Source organism: Triturus cristatus, chromosome 3_2 (assembly GCF_964204655.1).
Source record: "Triturus cristatus chromosome 3_2, aTriCri1.1, whole genome shotgun sequence".
Lineage (NCBI taxonomy): Eukaryota > Metazoa > Chordata > Amphibia > Caudata > Salamandridae > Triturus > Triturus cristatus.
Genome location: NC_140584.1, coordinates 1029043933 through 1029060887, shown reverse-complemented (window position 1 = coordinate 1029060887; position 16955 = coordinate 1029043933). Strand labels below are relative to the sequence as shown.

The window sequence follows — 16955 nt, the reverse complement described above, 5'->3', positions numbered from 1 at the left end:
CGCATCCACCGCACCCAGTCCTCCCCCAGGCCCATGCGTAGCATCACCTCGAACAGGTACTCCCAACTCACTGTGTCGAAAGCTTTTTCTAAGTCGATTGACAGAACCGCTGCCTGATATTTGGTGGGAGCTTCCACATGGTAGAGTATAGAGTAGAGTCTGAAGAGGTTATAGGAGTTACTGCGAGAGGGGATGAACCCATTCTGATCAAGGTGGATTAGGGACCACATGTGTGGAATTAGCCTACCTGCCAGCACCTTATTCAAGATTTTAAAATCCAGATTAAGCATGGAGAGAGGCCTCTAATCCTTCACTCCAGCATCTAGTTGCTTGGTCTTTGGGAGAGGGATCACTAGTGCAGTTTGGGTGGAGGTGGACAATCCCCCGTGGTTATATGCCTTTGCAGACAGCCTGACTAAATGCGGTGCTAATGTGTCGGCGAAACGTTGATAGAATTCCGCCAGGAGGCCATCTGGCCCCAGCGTTTTGCCTGGAGCCAATGCCGAGATGGCTGCTTTGATTTACTGCAGATTTACTGGGTCTCCCAATTCCTTCTGCGCAGCAGCCTCCAAGGTATGGAGCAGTAGAAGGCCCAGAAAGCATCTTATGTCAGGCAGGGGGCCGCGGCCGGAGCCAGGTACAGTCCCTCATAATATGTTAGGAAGGAGTCATTGATTGCATCTGGATAATGCACCACTTCCCCCGCTTCCAAGCTGAGTAGTGTGATTGGTGCTCCCCCCAGCTCTGGTTTGTTTAGTCTTGCTAACTGTTGACCCACTTTCCCTTCTTCCCTCTGCACCCTGTTCAGGTAGTCCTTGTAGTTGTAGCATCTCAGTCTGCTTAGTGCATCCTTATATCTTGCGCGTGTTTCCTGTAGTATCACACGATCAGCGTCGTCAGTTCCCTGAACGTTGTCTAACCTGCGGATGTTCCCCTCTAGGACTAGGATTTCCTGATGAAGCTCCCAATGCGCACCACTCGCTTGTCCCATACAGTGGCCCCTTACGACCACTTTGAATGCCTCCTACTTCACTTGGGCGTAGGACGCTGTGTTAACATTGATGGGGAAGTATGTTTCAATGAGTGTGTGCAGCGAAACTCAAAAGGGTGTGTCATCTAGTGTCAACTGGTTCAGCTTCCATGTGGGAATCGGAGGTCACCTCCCCTGGGGTTGGTGTGTCATTATCAGTGGGTTATGCTCTGACAATGTGCGCCCTAGGTACTCAGTGTGTGTGATAGAACTATTGAAGGTCGGGGTGCAGAGAAATGTGTCAAGCCTAGTGTGTACCTGGTCGACCAGCGAAAAGAAGGAGTACTCCCTGTCCCTGTTATGTTGCACTCTCCAGGTGTCCACGAGGCCCCAGTGAGATATCCAATTACGGAATCCCGCTGCCGTGTGATGCAGCTGTGTCCCCAGTAGGGGAGGTTGCGAGCGGTCATTCGTGATGTCCGCAACACAGTTAAAATATCCCCCAAACATTATGTGACTGTTTAAGTGGTTAGCCATTGAGGCGGAGAAGGACTCTAGGAAATCGATTTGGTCTTGATTAGGCGCAGAAATATTACCTAGTGTCACTTCCTGTCCTCCAAGTCTACCCCTGATCAAAGCATACCGTCCCTCTACATCAAGCCACGTCTGTTTAAGGGCAAAGGGGACCCCAGGTTTGATCCAAATCAGTACCCCCCCGGCAAAGGCTGAGGAGGTGGTTGCAAAGACCTGCCCCTTACATCGTCTCTTCAACTTCCCGGCTTCCTCCCTGTTCAACTGTGTTTCCTGGAGATAGGCTATGTGTATGTCCCTGCACCTCAGGTACGAGTAAATGTTGTGGTGTTTGGCGATGGCCCCTATACCTCGGATGTTCCATGTTAGGAACCGCAAAGTGTTGTGTGCATTTGCCATTCCTGTTGGGCATCACCTAACAGCCTCCCTAAGGGAACCCCTTCCTTACCCACTCCCTCATTCATGCACAACTATCCTCCTTTGCAAACTTCAAAACGTAGTAATTTATCAGATGGACCCCCATGTTGGTCAAGTCCCCAACTCCAGGGCAGCCCGTCAACGGTCGGCCGCCCAAACAGCATGTGAAACATTGCGTACCAGATGAGACCCTAACCTAGTAAGGCATTCAGCGGGGTGTGACCAGATAAAGACATAGTTCAGGGTGCACAAACTGTCCGGAGTGCACCGGCCCCATGCTATGTAGACCAGTTTGGGACCTGGGTTGGCTGTTAGCAGTTAAGCGCCACTTCTCAGTTCCACGGTCACCTCGACGTTCCAACTGCCTCAGATAATTTTGTCAGCCATCTTCGGTGTCACCACTGGCAACCTCACACTGTCACTGCGGGACGTGTTCGACTCATTCTCCTCAGTTTCTCTCGAGGAGCGGGACTCCACCTCTGGGGAGGGACTCTTGCCCTGCATAAGTTCCGCATAAGTGGCATTGATACATGATCAGGGTCATTCTGCCATTAACAAGGGTCTAGAATCATTCCCCCTGAGGGTTACGTGGGATGATTATGGAGTTATGCCATGAGGGCCATTGTTAGAACTAAGTGCATTCTTAAGAATTTGTTCTGGTGTCCTGGGATGGATATGACTGCAGAAAGAGTGGTGAGGGAGTGCAGTGCGTTTTACAGCAGATTAGTCATTGAACACCTTGCGACCTTCATTGTGTTGTGGGTTCTTTCCTAAAGAACCCTGGGAGACTGTGGTGACTGATATCATGGGGCCTGTAGGTGGTCCACAGAAGTATTTAATGGTGCTAATTGATTTATTCTCACGATGGCCTGTAGTTAGAGTGCTGGACAGGGCAGATACTGATGCTGTTTTGGAATTTTTGGATGATACTTTCACGTGTGAAGGTATTCCAGGGTCCGTTGTGAGTGACAGTGGTGTTCAATTTCTGTCTAACAAAGCCAAAACATCTTTGAGAGGCTTAGAATAAAACATAGGACCACATTGTTTTATATTCTAAGTGGCAATGGAATGGTAGAGCTTTAACCGTGCATTGAAGGGAACCATCTAGTTAGCTATGGGGAAGAATGAAGATTGGATTACACAGGTGGGGAACATGGTTTGGGCTTATCGTGTCACATCCAATGATGCAAGAGGTCTGCCACCATTTGTGATTATGAGGGGACAAAGCCTAGATCAAAATTTAACCCTGTGTGATTGTGTTCTTCTGGGGTAGAGTTATGGTCAAGGGAAAACTGCGGAACAGAATGGAACAGATGCATAGCAAGAGTAAGGAGTTTTACGATGTCAAATGTGGGGTGAGACCTGTTAAAATAGAAGTTGGTGACTGGGTGCATGTTGAAAAACCTGGAATGGTTTCAGACATGCCAATAGACCCGATTCATGCGGGAGACTCCCTATTTTTCAAGCAAAAATGGCTTTCCTTTAACTATCTCCCAACTGAAATTGCATTGTCTTCAATAGATGTCAAAGGGGAAATTACATTCTCCCTATTTCTATTTCAAAATCTCCCACTTCCCTGTCCTAAAATATTGGCATGTATGTGGTTTGTAAGTGAGAGAATCGTTTTTTGATGCTGAAGAGGTTGTAGGAGTGTTGCAGAATGCGGTGAGATTTAGGAATAGGAAGGTTTGGAATTTGAATAGGATTGCCAAGGGAAAGAAGGTGGATGGTAGTAAGGAAGTTGATTTTGACTGGCTTATTGATGATGTTGGTGTTGATGAGTCAGGGCGTTGCTCAGGAAGATGTAAACAAGCCTTGAGGGAGAATGCCACTCATGCAGATGCTGTGAATGACTCTAAGGGTGGTGGATTGACTATTATGTCAAAGGAGCCGGTCAATGCAAGCACATCTGGTGCTTTGGATGATGTTGTTGCTGAGTCGGATTTGACAACGAACCAGGACCGTAAGCAAAATTTGGTAAGGAAAAGGAAGGCTCCCGGTTGGTTGAAAGAATATACTGTGAATAATAAGTAATCTAAGTTAGGTTGCAGGCTGCATTATCTAGTGCAGACTGCATTATTTTATGATCTATATTCTAAGATGTACTGTTTATTTCATATCTGTATATATCGTTATTATTGTTTTGTCATGTGTTATGTTAATTTGGTTTGAATGGAAAGGGGGGGAGCGTTGTGTTGCTTGGTTAGCAGGAATGCCTTGATTAGATGGCATTCCTGGAATGTTTGTGTTTGTCTTAAAGTTTTTTTAGGTCGAGCCTAGAGCAGCGCGCATGCGCTGCAGTAGGAGATGACCTTTAGAAATCGGTCTGCTCTTTTCAAACACTCGTGCTTGTGGTGGCATACACCTTGCGGGAGCGAGCAGCGGCGCGCAGGGGCCATCTGTTTTCAATTATCGTGGCCGCACGCGCTGGTTTACATTGCTCTACTCTCGCTCCCTTGCCTGTCTCACCCTCGCCCTCCCTTGTTTTGTTAGGAGTTTCTCGTCACTTATTGCACAGTATGCACCGGCCTTATACCTATTTCCTTAATAACCTGTCACCTTGTTTTATGAAGTACCCTGCCACCCCTCTTATGGGTCTGGCTCACCCTGTGTAACAAATGCAAATAAATGGACATGATAGACCTTGTGACCCACCGACCCAGAAGAAGTTCAGTTTTGCCACTCTATCATTTACCTGGCTTGCTTTGTAAGAGCTTTGGGGCTGAGAGGAGATTGGCTGCACGGCTGCCTCGAGGCTGTCAGTACGATAAGCTTCACTGGATATGTGAGTTTGTTTGGGTTTATTAGCCTTCAGCAGCTTGCTAAGTAAAGAGGCAGAGTGTCAGTATAGGGTCACTCCCGGGGCTCCAGGGTCTTTTAAGTGAAGGTCGCTTTTAATTGTAGGTTATGCCACCTCACAAAACAGGCCGAGCGCTGACATCAGATCGGTGCAGTGTTGACCCGAGGGGCAGAATTGTCATAATGAACGGTCTATCCGGACTACCGTAGCTGAATGTGCGCCATTAGTATTTCTGTTGTGGATTTGCACACTCCTGTTGCAGCTGACCTTGTTTTTAGGGGGTCGTGCAAGGAAGGTTTATTACAGTGGAATCGTCACTTTAGTAATTTTACAAAGTGCAATACCTTTACAGAAAAAAGTGCAACTTCGAGTAGGAACAGTGGCTACTCAGTTGATTTTGAAGTAGTATCAGTGCTTAATTTGTGGGGGGATGGAGGGGAGTAGGGGGAAGTGTGATGGGCTAAAGGTTATTTTTAGACGCTCGGGGCTGGTGAATGCCGGGTTTGTTGAAGAACAAGGCAGCTTTCTACCTGTGCCCACCACCTAACTACCTTCATAAATTAGACACTGGAATCAGGCCTGCCAACTCACACAGTGCTCCCATCTGATCCCTCAGCCACCTGGGAAGAGTCAATATCACACAGCAAACACAAGGTGCACTGGAGACCCGCACACAGGGTAGGTTATGAGCGAGTTTGTGGGGGCTCTGTAGAGTAAGAATGTATTTCACATTTTGCAAGCTTCCCAGGAGAAGGGAGGCAGTGTTTTATGGTGGAGAGTAGTGGTGTTTTTTTAGCCAGTGCCCCCTCCATGACTTCTTAGGTAGTGGTGGACTGACTAAACACTTATAACGTCCCAAAGGTGAGACCTATTGGTTATGCCAATCCTTGTTCTTGGTGGCAGTTGGAAGAAGGACACTCGGTAGTTAAGCTGTGTCCTTCCACCCTGTGGTGAAAATAGTGGGTAGACGTGGCCTACCCACGGGAAGCTTAGACTTGCCCCGTCACTAGCAGAACAAGCATTGGCATAGCCAATAGGTCTCGCCTTTGGGACCTTATAAGTGTTTAGCCATAGCTATTGGCACATGTGGAGGATGGTTGCACTTGAGGCAAAAGCGCACGTAAAGCATCAGGCACGCTCGTGGCATTGCGCTATATTGATGCATCCCTCGAAGCGCTAAGCAGGTACCCTTCACAAGAGCAGCAGGGTCTGCGTGAAAAGTAAACAACTGAGGTTGGATGTCATGAGGTAATTGAGGGGGTGGGCGTGGACGACCCCAGCACTGCAGGTTGTGCTACACTGACATAGTGAGACTGCCTAATGCTCATTGTCACCGAAATATTTAGTGCCTGAGCGGTTCGTACTTATTTGCATCTTTTTAGAGCGTTAATGTATCATTTGTTAATGTATCATTAGTGGGAACTTTTAACGGATCCTCAAGCAGACAGTAAACTTGCAGAAACCCACACGCATCCCCCAGTACAGCGTGGTCTGTTGGGAGCCAAATTATTTATGTCACACTTCGTACTACATTTGTCTCTTTATGCGCACTACATACAATACGTGTGACTGTAAGCCAAATCAGTGTATCAACCTTGGAAGGATGGATGACTGGCTTGGCCTTGCCCAGATTTGAACTTGCAGCAGGTGTCAGCTGAGAGCGGTTAACTCGCTGATCCCTCTTGCCTTCTGTATGGTTTAAAGAAATGAATTAGAAGCCTTGTCAGCGGTTGTAAGCTCTATATAAATGCAAATACACTACAATACAATTAATCGCTCCCTATATGGAAAGCAGTGACTGCACCAGTGAGCCTGGTGTAGTTTTCAGGAGTGGCTGGTGATGGTGCACTCTGATCAGACCGGTGCCAGGGCGGCTATTGAACCCCCCTTTAATGCTCAGGTTTCAACACTGAAGCCGAAGGGGGATGGGTGGGGGGGTAAACTAACTCGTGGTTACTACTATCAGTAAGATGTCATTAGCCTGTAATTACCTGCGGCTGTTGGCGGGGTTCCCAGCTGGGAGAGGCAGATGTAGCGCTTACAGAAGGCACGCTGGTGACATTGCGCTATATTGATGCATCCCTCGAGACGCTAAGGAGGTACCCATCCCAAGAGCAGCAGGGTCTGCGTGAAAAGTAAACAACTGAGGTTGGATGTCATGAGGTAATTGAGGGGGTGGACGTGGACGACCCCAGCACTGCAGGTTGTGCTACACTGACATAGTGAGACTGCCTAATGGCAAGCAACTCCCACGAACAAACAAGCAGGAAGTGGGATAAGGGAGGAGGGTAGGGCACATCGCGCGCACTAAGGCGGAGAGAAGCACGCAGGCTGGCAAATGGTGTGCACTTTCGCTGCTGCTTTGATGTTCTCAGTGGTCGCGCGGCTCACTGAGAACATCAAAGTGGCCACGAAAGTGATCACAAAGTGTGACAGTGCCAGGCTTTATCTTTGTGCAAGAGGCTGCCACCAAGTAGAGGATGTGAACGGGTAAAGGATGCCTGAGGTCGAGGTAGGAATCCCTTGCTTAAGGACTGGTAGAGACGATATCAAAGTGAACGCTCAGAGGGATTGTGACCACATATAATTGAGATGGTGCAGAGGGAATAGGATTTGCCCACACAAGGGACATGGTTTAAGTGGCAGATCTAACACGAGAGAAACAGATATTAGGTAAAACGTGGCAGGGAGAGAGACAGAAAAGGAAAGAGAGAGGGGAATACTAACAAAGGGAAGAAAGTGACAGTCAGTAAAGTGAAACAAGCAGGAAGTAGGATAAGGGAGGGGGTAGGGCACGTTGCGCGCACTAAGGCGGAGAGAGGCACGCAGGCTGGCAAATGGTGTGCACTTTCACGGCCGCTTTGATGTTCTCAGTGGCTCCACGGCTCACTGAGAACATCAAAGCGGCCGCGGGAAAGTGATCAGCAGGCTGACAAATGGTGCGCGTGCCGGTGCACATGCACTGTAGCTGGAGGCCTGAAAAAGCTACTAGTTAGCACTTCCAAAACCCGCTTACTAAAACTCTCGCCAGAGCAGCGCTAAACGCGCTTGCTCAGGCGAGACGTAATAATCGCCACCACAGAAGTTCTTTAAGTAGAATTCTGTGGTTGGTCAATATAAAGCACATGCGTATAGCTAATCTGTGGGGACTAGCGGGAAACAGTGATGCGTTTCAAGCCTCGTCTCAAATTTAATCCCGCCTTCGTTTGTTTCGTTTCTGGTGAGCGAATAGTGGAGCGCCGTCCGTTGCTGTGGTAACATGGGACGCTGTTACCCTGAGGGTCGAGATTTCGTTTTACGGCAGTGTCGTCGGACCGGGAATGGCTGAGCAATGGAGCCGGGACACCGGCGAGGCCGTTTACAGGTCTAGGGACCCTGTGAAGAATCTAAGAATTCGGTAAGGGTAGAGAATATGCGGTGTTTTGATGAGTAAAACCAGCGGCAGGGGACTGAGAGTTGAGCGCATCTTGGCATCTTAATGGCTGAGGGGGCACATCGAGACTAGAGTGCATAAGGTGTTGAGAGGCTCAGTCTGCGATGCCAAGGTGGTGATCTGGTCTGCGGGGAACTTGAACATTAGAAATACAAAGGTCTAAAGCCAGGTCATGATGAGAAGAAATGGAGATACTAGAACATACGAGCATGGGGTCAGTGAAGACAGATAAGTACAAGGATTTGAGCACAGCGGGCATATGAATAATAAGCCCCAGAGGACTGAAGACTACAAGTTGTGGTAGGGATAGTGGAACTTGCAGGGATTTAAGTGGGACGGGTCGTACCGCGTTTCACAGCTGGCAGTAATTAAAAACTGACTTTTGAAAAGGGGTGCAGTTGGTCCCTATGTTCGTGTCTTTGACTTTTCAGACAAAAACACTGATCGCAATGGCTGTACACGCTCTTGAAAAGCATGCAAAATGTTGCCCTAATTCACATTTCACTTGCTTTTCAGTCTTGCACCCCCTTATATTTACTTTTTAAAGATGTTATGTTACTGAAGGTTTTTTCATGCAACTTGGGCCTCTTGTGTAGTGCATACTGTAAACGGAGTCGCCACCTGGGGTGCGGGTAAGACTGAGTTCAGTTTGTGGAAGGGTGTTTTATGACCGATCACGACTGAGACCTCTGGGGTTGAGGCTGAAGACAGTGTGAGTTTCTCAGTGCCTTTCAGAGGGTCAAAATGGGTTTCACAATACATGTTTATACACGTTTGGATTCTCTGGTCATATGTGCTATCCGTAATTGCCACACTCTAATAATTCATTTAAAAATCTCTATTACTTATTTAGGTCAAACTGCTAATACTTACTAGCAAAGACAATAGGTCTGGCTTGTTTAGGCTTTTTGTTTGGTGTGATATATGTGGATTCCATAACAGAAAACTCCTAGAGGAAAATATATGCTGGCCAGGCGACAGACTGTGAAGCACAGGCTTTAGTTCACATGTTTTAAACCACGCCAGTAATTACGTAGGTCTTTTAGAATACCCCTTTCAAGCATGTTTTTATATCACTTATCACACTAGTAGTAAAGAGATGTAGCCAGCTTGAAGGACTCTGTTGAGTCCGAGGAGGTTGCAGTACGGGAAGAGTGACTTAGGAGCACAGGGCTGGGTAGATGTGGTAAAGGAAGACGCAGGGTCCAGCTGTATTAGTTGGATACTTCTTTATTGTAGCTTGGTTCTAGGGCAGATGAGTAGGAGAAGATAGAAGGTACAGATGCAGCCCCACCAGGAGCAGGCTCCTAGCAGCCTAGCCTGAGTTGACCAACTGACACTGTAAGCACAGAGAGACACCCAGGTATTCCATGATGTCATGGTACATTCTACAGAGCTGTTCAGTGGAGAATAGTAGAGAAGTGATTTACTACAGTAGAAAAGGTGGTCTGGAAGGTCAGAGAAGCAGAGGTGTAGAGTCTTAGAAGATCTGAGGAGACAAGAGGATAAGACTTAAGGAGTAACGAGTGTGAGTTGTAATGAGACCCGAACAACAAAGTCCAGGACAGAAGCATGAAGAGTTCAGGGATATTAAAGTGGCCTACAGAACCTAGAGTGCTCGAGATTCTGGAGCACAAAGAGGATAAACGAAGCAAAGCGTGCATCGGTTGAGAAGCCTCTAGGATTACCATGGGGGCAGGCAGACACATGACAGCAGTGCTACGAAGGACACAGGGGCAGGCGCGCAACGCCCATTGGGCTCAAAGGGCTTCAGCACCACCCCCCCCCCCGCCCCCTCCGTCGTGTGTGTCAGCCCAGCTGCAACAGCTTCCTGGGCACAGACACAGCCTCACCCGAGTACTTCACAGGTCTTTAAAAGACCATTTACTTGCTAACAAGGCTTTGTTGTGTTTTCACCCCTTCTTAGAGCCCCTGCATCTCCACTCTGCAAATTGCTGGAAGAATCAGCCCCCCCGCCCCCCGTAATTTGGCTCTAGTTGCGCCTCTGCACAGGGGTGCATAGCGTTGAAGAAGAATCTCCATGAAAGCCAAAGAACGGTCATGAACTGTGATGAGCAAAAAGATGTAACAGTGACAGGGCCTAAAGAACATGGGTGGTGCAGGCGGTCAGAGGAGTGTGTGTGACTGGGGCAATCTACGAAACACAGGGGGTGAGGAGATCACAGTAATATAGGAGTTTAAGAGGGCCTGACATGCACAAGGAGGTATTGGACACGGTGGAATACAAGATATGAGAGTCTGAGCATGACCGCCTCACCGCTGGCTAAAAAAATACTTACTGAATTTACTCCGAGTTCAAGACCCATGTATATGTCCACTGCCTCCTTTTGGTGCTATAATTCTTCAAAGAATCTCCACTATAAAGTTTTGTCCTCCTTCCTGAAAAGATCCTGAATCAGGACAGAAGCTATATAAAAACCCCTTTAATCTGGCAGACCATACCGTGGAGAGTGCATCCATTGTCCATTACTACAGAACACGTTTGGTGTTGTCCTCTTTTGGATATAAATTATTTGGTGCCCTTCGCCCAAAGACACAGCCTTTGTAAATAAAATACTTCTCAGGGCGGGGAGCCCCGGGGCTGGCTCCAGCCAGCAGAGCCCACAACAGAGCCACAAGGAGATGCAAAATCTCTTCATTTCAACCTTCCTGACATAGCCGTTGGGGACAGACACGAGAACAGGCCTGGCCAAGGAAGGCTCTTCACCTTGAGCAACAGAAACTGCAGCCCCACTTCACCACCGCACCTGCGGGGGAGGGAAGATGAGCATGGCGCAGGAAGAACTAATCTGCAGCCTTTTGCTAACAAAGAGCAGAACACATTTCTAAAGGTTTGCCATTCTCCACCCCTCCCTCCTCACAATATCTGGATCAAACACCTTCCACCCACAGGAATGCAGGCAATACATTTCCATTGTCTGGGAAGTATCAACTCTCCCTAATTTTGTAACATGCTAAATCGGGAGCAACCAAATGGATCTCCTTCAATACTGTGAGCCAAACTTCAAGGGTGAACATTGTAAGGAACTGGCTCTATATATACTGCACCAAAGTGAGGTACAGTGTATATAGAGTACAAGAGTCTGCAGAGGTAGGCAGAGGTTAAAGTTAGATAGAACCTTACTCTCTAATAGTGGTAGCTTGGTCGAGCAGTAAGGCGGTATCAGAGGACAGTGTTAAGCATTTGATGTACCCACTCAGTCAGCAAATGAATTCACACACAATGAACTCTAGGCCAATTGTTGTTGTATAAAAATATACTGTTTATTTTTAGAACCAAGCAGGCCTGGTAAAGGTAAGCATTAAATATGTTTCAGTAATAGGTTTGTGGATATAGGACAGTTTGAAAATGCAATAGAAATTGTACTTCGTTTGATTTGCAGGGGAGCAATAGTATGCAACACTTAGCAAATACAGTACATTGGAATGAAAAGGCTTTTACAGTAAATTGCAGGTAAGTTACTTTTTACGTTACTTTTCTAACTCAGTGCTGGATACCTAAATTCAACACTGGGACATTTCCTAGAAACAGGTAAGTAATTACGTTTTGGTTATTCGCATGATTTTTAAAGAATATTTTCAGTTTTCAAAACTCCACACTTGAAAACTATTTGGAGCAGTACATTGAAATGAATGGGCTTCGACAATAAATTGCAGGTAAGTTACTTTTCACGTTATTTTTCTAACTCCGTGCTGGAGACATAGATTCAGCACTGGGACATTTCCTGCAAACAGGTGAGTAAACAAGTTTTGGCTATTTGTACGATTTTTAAAGAATATGTGTAGGTTTCAAAACTTTTTGGAGAAAAAGTGTCAATGTTATCCTATGGAAGGAAAACAGGTTAACGGTTCACAGTTAAGTAATCGACTGTGGGAGTTAAGGTTCTGGGGTTAGACTCGGGAGTCTCCCAGGGTCAGTGATGCACTGTTGTTGCGCCCTCAGCGGCACTGGGCGGCTGGGTGCAGAGTGTTGAGGCCCAATGTTATCCAATTAGGGATAGAGGGCCTCCGGTTGGTGGCTGCTGGCAAGCAGGCCACTCTGTTGTGGGAGCAAAACTCCCAGGGTTAAGCTCAGGGCAAGTTGGGGACCAAAGTAGCACCAAAGGTTTACCCTCAGCGGCACTAGTACGGCCGGGTGCAGGGTGCTGTTTTGAGGTCGGGTGCCCAGTTTTCAATGGAGAACCTCCGGGACAAAGAAGCACTGCAGGCTCGGGGATGAGGATCTTCTGGGTGCGACCACTACTTCGAGGGGTAAGTTGGGATGTCGTGGGTTGCTTATGCACCGTTGGTTTGGGCACACAAGGCTGTGGGGCATCGGGTGCAGGGGTGCCTTGTGACGTCTGATTTTCTTACCCACTCTGGTCGCGGTAGGTGGGGTCCTCTGGATTGAGGCTGCAGGCGTCGTCTGGAGGCTTGAGGCAGGTCAGGGGTTGTCAGATCTCGGGTCAGGATCGCCGGGGGGACCTCATCGTGGTGTTTTTCTACTCTAGCTCGGGCCGGGTTCAGCGGGTGCAGAGTGGGCTGGATTCGCGGTCTCTGGCTGGCACCAGAAGCTGCAGTTTAAACACGTCCGGTGTTCACAGGAGAAACAGTCTGGGAAGTGAAGGCAAGCAGGTCCTCTGGGGTTTGTGAGGTTGCTGGCTGCTGGACACGCCGGGATTTCGCAGGAGCAGGTTCGAGGGGAGACGGGCCTGTAGGGCTGGGGACAAGTCAGTGGGCGTTGTGCTCTTGTTATCTCTGCGCGGCTCTTCATCATCCTTCTTCTTCTTTTCTTCTTGTAGGTAAGCTGGATCTGAGGAAGGAAGGTTCAGGGTGCCCCCTAAATACTAAATGTCGGGGCATTACAGGTAGGTAAAGGGCAGGGACCAATGGGTTCCTTCCCTGGGGTGCGTACACCCCCTTTTCTGCCACTCTCCCGTGGGAGGGGGCAGGAGCCTGTCCCTGATTGGCTGAGTCCCCCCATCCTCAAGATGGCGGGGACTCAAGGTTGTGCTTCGCCTCCCCAACCCTCACCTCACTTGTTTTTCCCGCCGGTCCCCCCCCCCCCCCCCCCCCCAAAGTGGGGGGTAGAATCAGTGGGGACCAGTTGCTGAAAGCAGCAAATGGTCTGGAGAGGCTCACAAAAGCGGCATGCCGTAGAAGCTTCTCCTTCGTGAACCCTGCCCATCCTGGGGGAGGAGGCTTGGCACCTCATCCTAGGATATGCATTGTTTCATGCCCCCCAGAGCAGCAAGCTCTTGACCCAGGGGTCCAGAAACATCTCTGGTGGTGGCAGCCTAAGCAGCCACTCAGTCAGGTCAATAGGAGTTGGTCGAGTTTCAGGGGACATCTCTAAGATGCCCTCTGTTGTGCATTTTACATTAAATACCACACTGGCATCTGTGTGGGTTTAATGTGCTGAGAAGTTTGATACCAAACTTCCCAGTCTTCAGTGTAGCCATTATGGTGCCGTGGAGTTCGTAATGACAAACTCAGAGCACCATATATTAATGGCAGCACTGCACTTACAGTGCCCAGGAATGGACTTGGGCACTGTAGGGGCACAGGGCTCATGCACCTGTACCCTCACCACTGGCATAGGGCACCCAGTTAGAGGGGTGACTGATGTATGCCAGGGCAGTGGTTTGTGTGCATGGCACACAGGGATGTGTGCCATGTCGACTCTTCACTTTGTTCTGCACCAAGGCACTCAGTCTGCAAAGGCAGTATGTGAGTGTCGGGGTACAGGGCCTCTGAGGGTGGCACAATAAGTGCTGCAGCCCTTAGAGGCCTTCTCTGGTCACAGTGCCCTGGGTACCTGTGGTACCATTTACCAAGGACTGACATGTGGCCAGAGATGCCAATTGGGTTTAGGCTTCAATGCAGTTTTAGGGAAGAAACATAGGCCCTGGGTACCTGATTAGCAGGAGCACAGGGCACACTCAGTCAAAGTACATCAGCAATTCAGCAAAAAGTCGGGGCATACCATGCAAGAAAAAGGGCACTTTCTCACAAACATTAAAATATATCTGCTTCAGGATTTACAGCAGCACCTTTCAAAATTTGCGTTTTCCCCCTTTATTCCCCCTTTACTTTTTTTCCCTTTTTTTTTTTCATGAGAATACTGCTTTTTGTAAGCGCTGGCTAAAGCTTTGATATTTTCCAATGCATGCTGACAGTCATTACTTTAGACTTCCATCTGCTGCCCTTGCTTAAACAGTGGTGCAGTGGTATTTGAGCAGTGAACATACTGTTCATTTTAATTTAGTGGCAAGCAAAAGTATCTAATGAAGCACTATGTCACATGCAAATAATGTTCTTTCTTTCAGCAGTGTTGTATCCTCCGATTGCATGCTTTCTGAAAAAGCCTTCTCTGCATTCCTAAAACCCTGCATGAAAAGCAACCTTTTCTCAAAGCGACTGATTATCACCTCTTTTGTTTTTTCTTCCCTTCAGTGACACTTTCCTATTTGGCATACTTGTACATCTTCTTTCACGGAACACAGCCTGCTCTGTCACATGTTTACCTTACTCTGATTTATTGCATTTCTGCAATTTGCTCACACCTCCTTTCAATCAACCAATTTATAAAGGGTGGCAAATCACCAGTGAGGGTCTCTAGGCGCTGGAGTTGCTAGCTGCTGTGTGGTGATTTGATTATTTGAAAAGCCAGGTCTTGAGTCCTTTCCTTAATTGCTGGAGAGATGAGGCGGTCCTGAGGTGCAGGGAAAGGTTGTTTCAAGCTTTGACCGCTAGGTGTGAGAAAGAGCATCCTTCGCTGTTGGCTAGGGGAATCCGGGGGGTGTCTGCGAGAAAGAGGGAGGCAGATTGTAGGTGTCTGGTCTGTTCGTGGAAGGTAATGCATTTGTTGATGTATGCTGATCCTTCGTGGTGTATGGCTTTGTATGCGTGAGTCAACATCTTGAACTGGCATCTCTTTCTTGTAGCTTCTTGAGGTGGGGTGTGATCAGGGGCGATGCGTCCATTAGGGCGCTTGGGCGTTGCCCCCCCACTGAGCGTTGCCGTCAGTCACTCGTCTCACACAATGCAATCACATTCTATCCCAGCAGGCCGCCGGAGGCAGTCGGCTCAGAAGGGGGCGGGGCAGCACTACAGAGTTCAGCTGCTGCAAGTGTTAGTCAGTCTGAATGATTGATGATGTCATCCACATGTATCAGGAGGTCGGCGGCAGAGCGCACAACACCAAGAGTGCGCATGCTCTGTTTAGGGCTTAAAAAATTTGCGACCAGCCCATACATGCACACTAGGCGGTGCTCATTAGAAAAGCGAGGGTTGTTCCATGCCACTCTTCTAATGAGCAGCCTAGTGCGTATGTCCGGGCTGGTCGCAAAAAATGTTAAGCCCTAAACAGAACATGCGCACTACTGCTCAAGCCAATCCTGGAGGTGCTGCTGGAGCAGCGTCTGGATTGGCTGAGACCGACGCAGGCGGTACTTGCCAAGGCGCAAACGCGGGAGTCGGACTCCGGCCCAGTACTCGGAGGACTCAGGACTCGCAGAGGCGGCGTGGACCCGGTAAGTCAAGTGTTTAGTTTGCTTAATAAATCAAATAATGCTGCATGCTGCTTTATTTTAATCTACCCCGGGACCCGCACGTGACCCCCAACAACTCCCCCCCCCCACCCCCTCCACGAGTATTGTAGCGCGAGCCGCGACTGCCACCAAATATGCTTTAATGACCGAAATGTGCCTTCCTCAACCCAATTCATGGCCATTTGTAGGACTGTTCTCGTGCTGGGCTGCAGACAGAGAGCTCTCTCTTGTAGAAAGTTCACACCGTTGTCTGATGCTCTACTGTTGCTTTCACTAGGGAATGACTTTTAAAAAGGTTGGAGGGCAGCTCCCAGTGTGCTTGGCTGCTGGAAATATTGTAACTAGAGTAACTGCAGACAGCCATGGTCCCCAGATTAGAACCTCTGAGGATTGGAATTCCACTCTGCGCATCATGAGTAAAGTTTTCGCACCCAGATTGGAGCAGGAAGAACGCACCCGATTTTATCAGTCATAAAATCCGATTTCACCCGATTATCACGTGTGGAGCAGAATTCCCGGAATTGAGGGGGGGAGGGGGGGTTTCCACTCTGCACAGTTATTAGCGGGTCTGGTGTCCCCACACCCAGATTTATCTGATGCGGAAACAACGCGCTCAATTACACCTGCCAGAAACCCCAACCTGTGAAATCGGCAAATCCCTAAGGAGGATCGTGTGTAAAGAACAAAAAATAAATGTTGCCGACTGACTCAGAGTTTTCTCCCAGCAAGTTAGGGCCAATTATTTGTCTCCCTGTTCTAGACCACCAGGCTTTTCCTGGCATTCCCGAACAGGAAAAAGTATTTTGGGTTACCCGCCTGAAATTGTGTTGTATTGTATAATTTTTGCCTCTTTAATGGACTGCTTGCAGAGAACTTGAATTCTAAGTTGTCTACTGCCTAGACATTTGGTTTCTTTACACATGTAAAATATTCCATTTTACATTTCCTGAGGCAACATGTTTATCTTAGAATAATTTTAAGAGTGTTTTTCTGTGATATCATGCTCCTTTTAATGAAACTTTTCACGTTGTTCTTTTAAATTAAATGTACATCACTGAAAACAAAATGTTAAACCAGTTTGTAAGTGTATCCGCAGAAATCATAAGCACTTGAAAACACTATTTCCGTACTGTACAGTAATCATTCTGTAGCCTTCGAGTAATAATGTTTTTTTTATTCAGCTAACATGTCTAAGAGAACCCGCTCCCAATGCCGGGTGTAACAGGGTCAGCTCGAGTTGCGTATTTAGTA

At 48.0% G+C, this 16955-nt stretch overlaps 1 protein-coding gene across 2 annotated transcripts in view; it reads left to right on the top strand.

Moving 5' to 3' along the window:
- Window positions 1-7965: 7965 nt before the first annotated feature.
- The window catches only part of MKS1 (MKS transition zone complex subunit 1), a 226412-nt gene continuing 217422 nt past the window's right edge, over window positions 7966-16955 (top strand). For both annotated transcript variants that reach the window (XM_085649666.1, XM_085649667.1), the window contains exon 1: window positions 7966-8115. In XM_085649666.1, coding sequence (XP_085505792.1) covers window positions 8039-8115 — 77 coding nt within the window. In that variant the 5' untranslated portion in view covers window positions 7966-8038. The remainder of the gene's footprint in view (window positions 8116-16955) is intronic.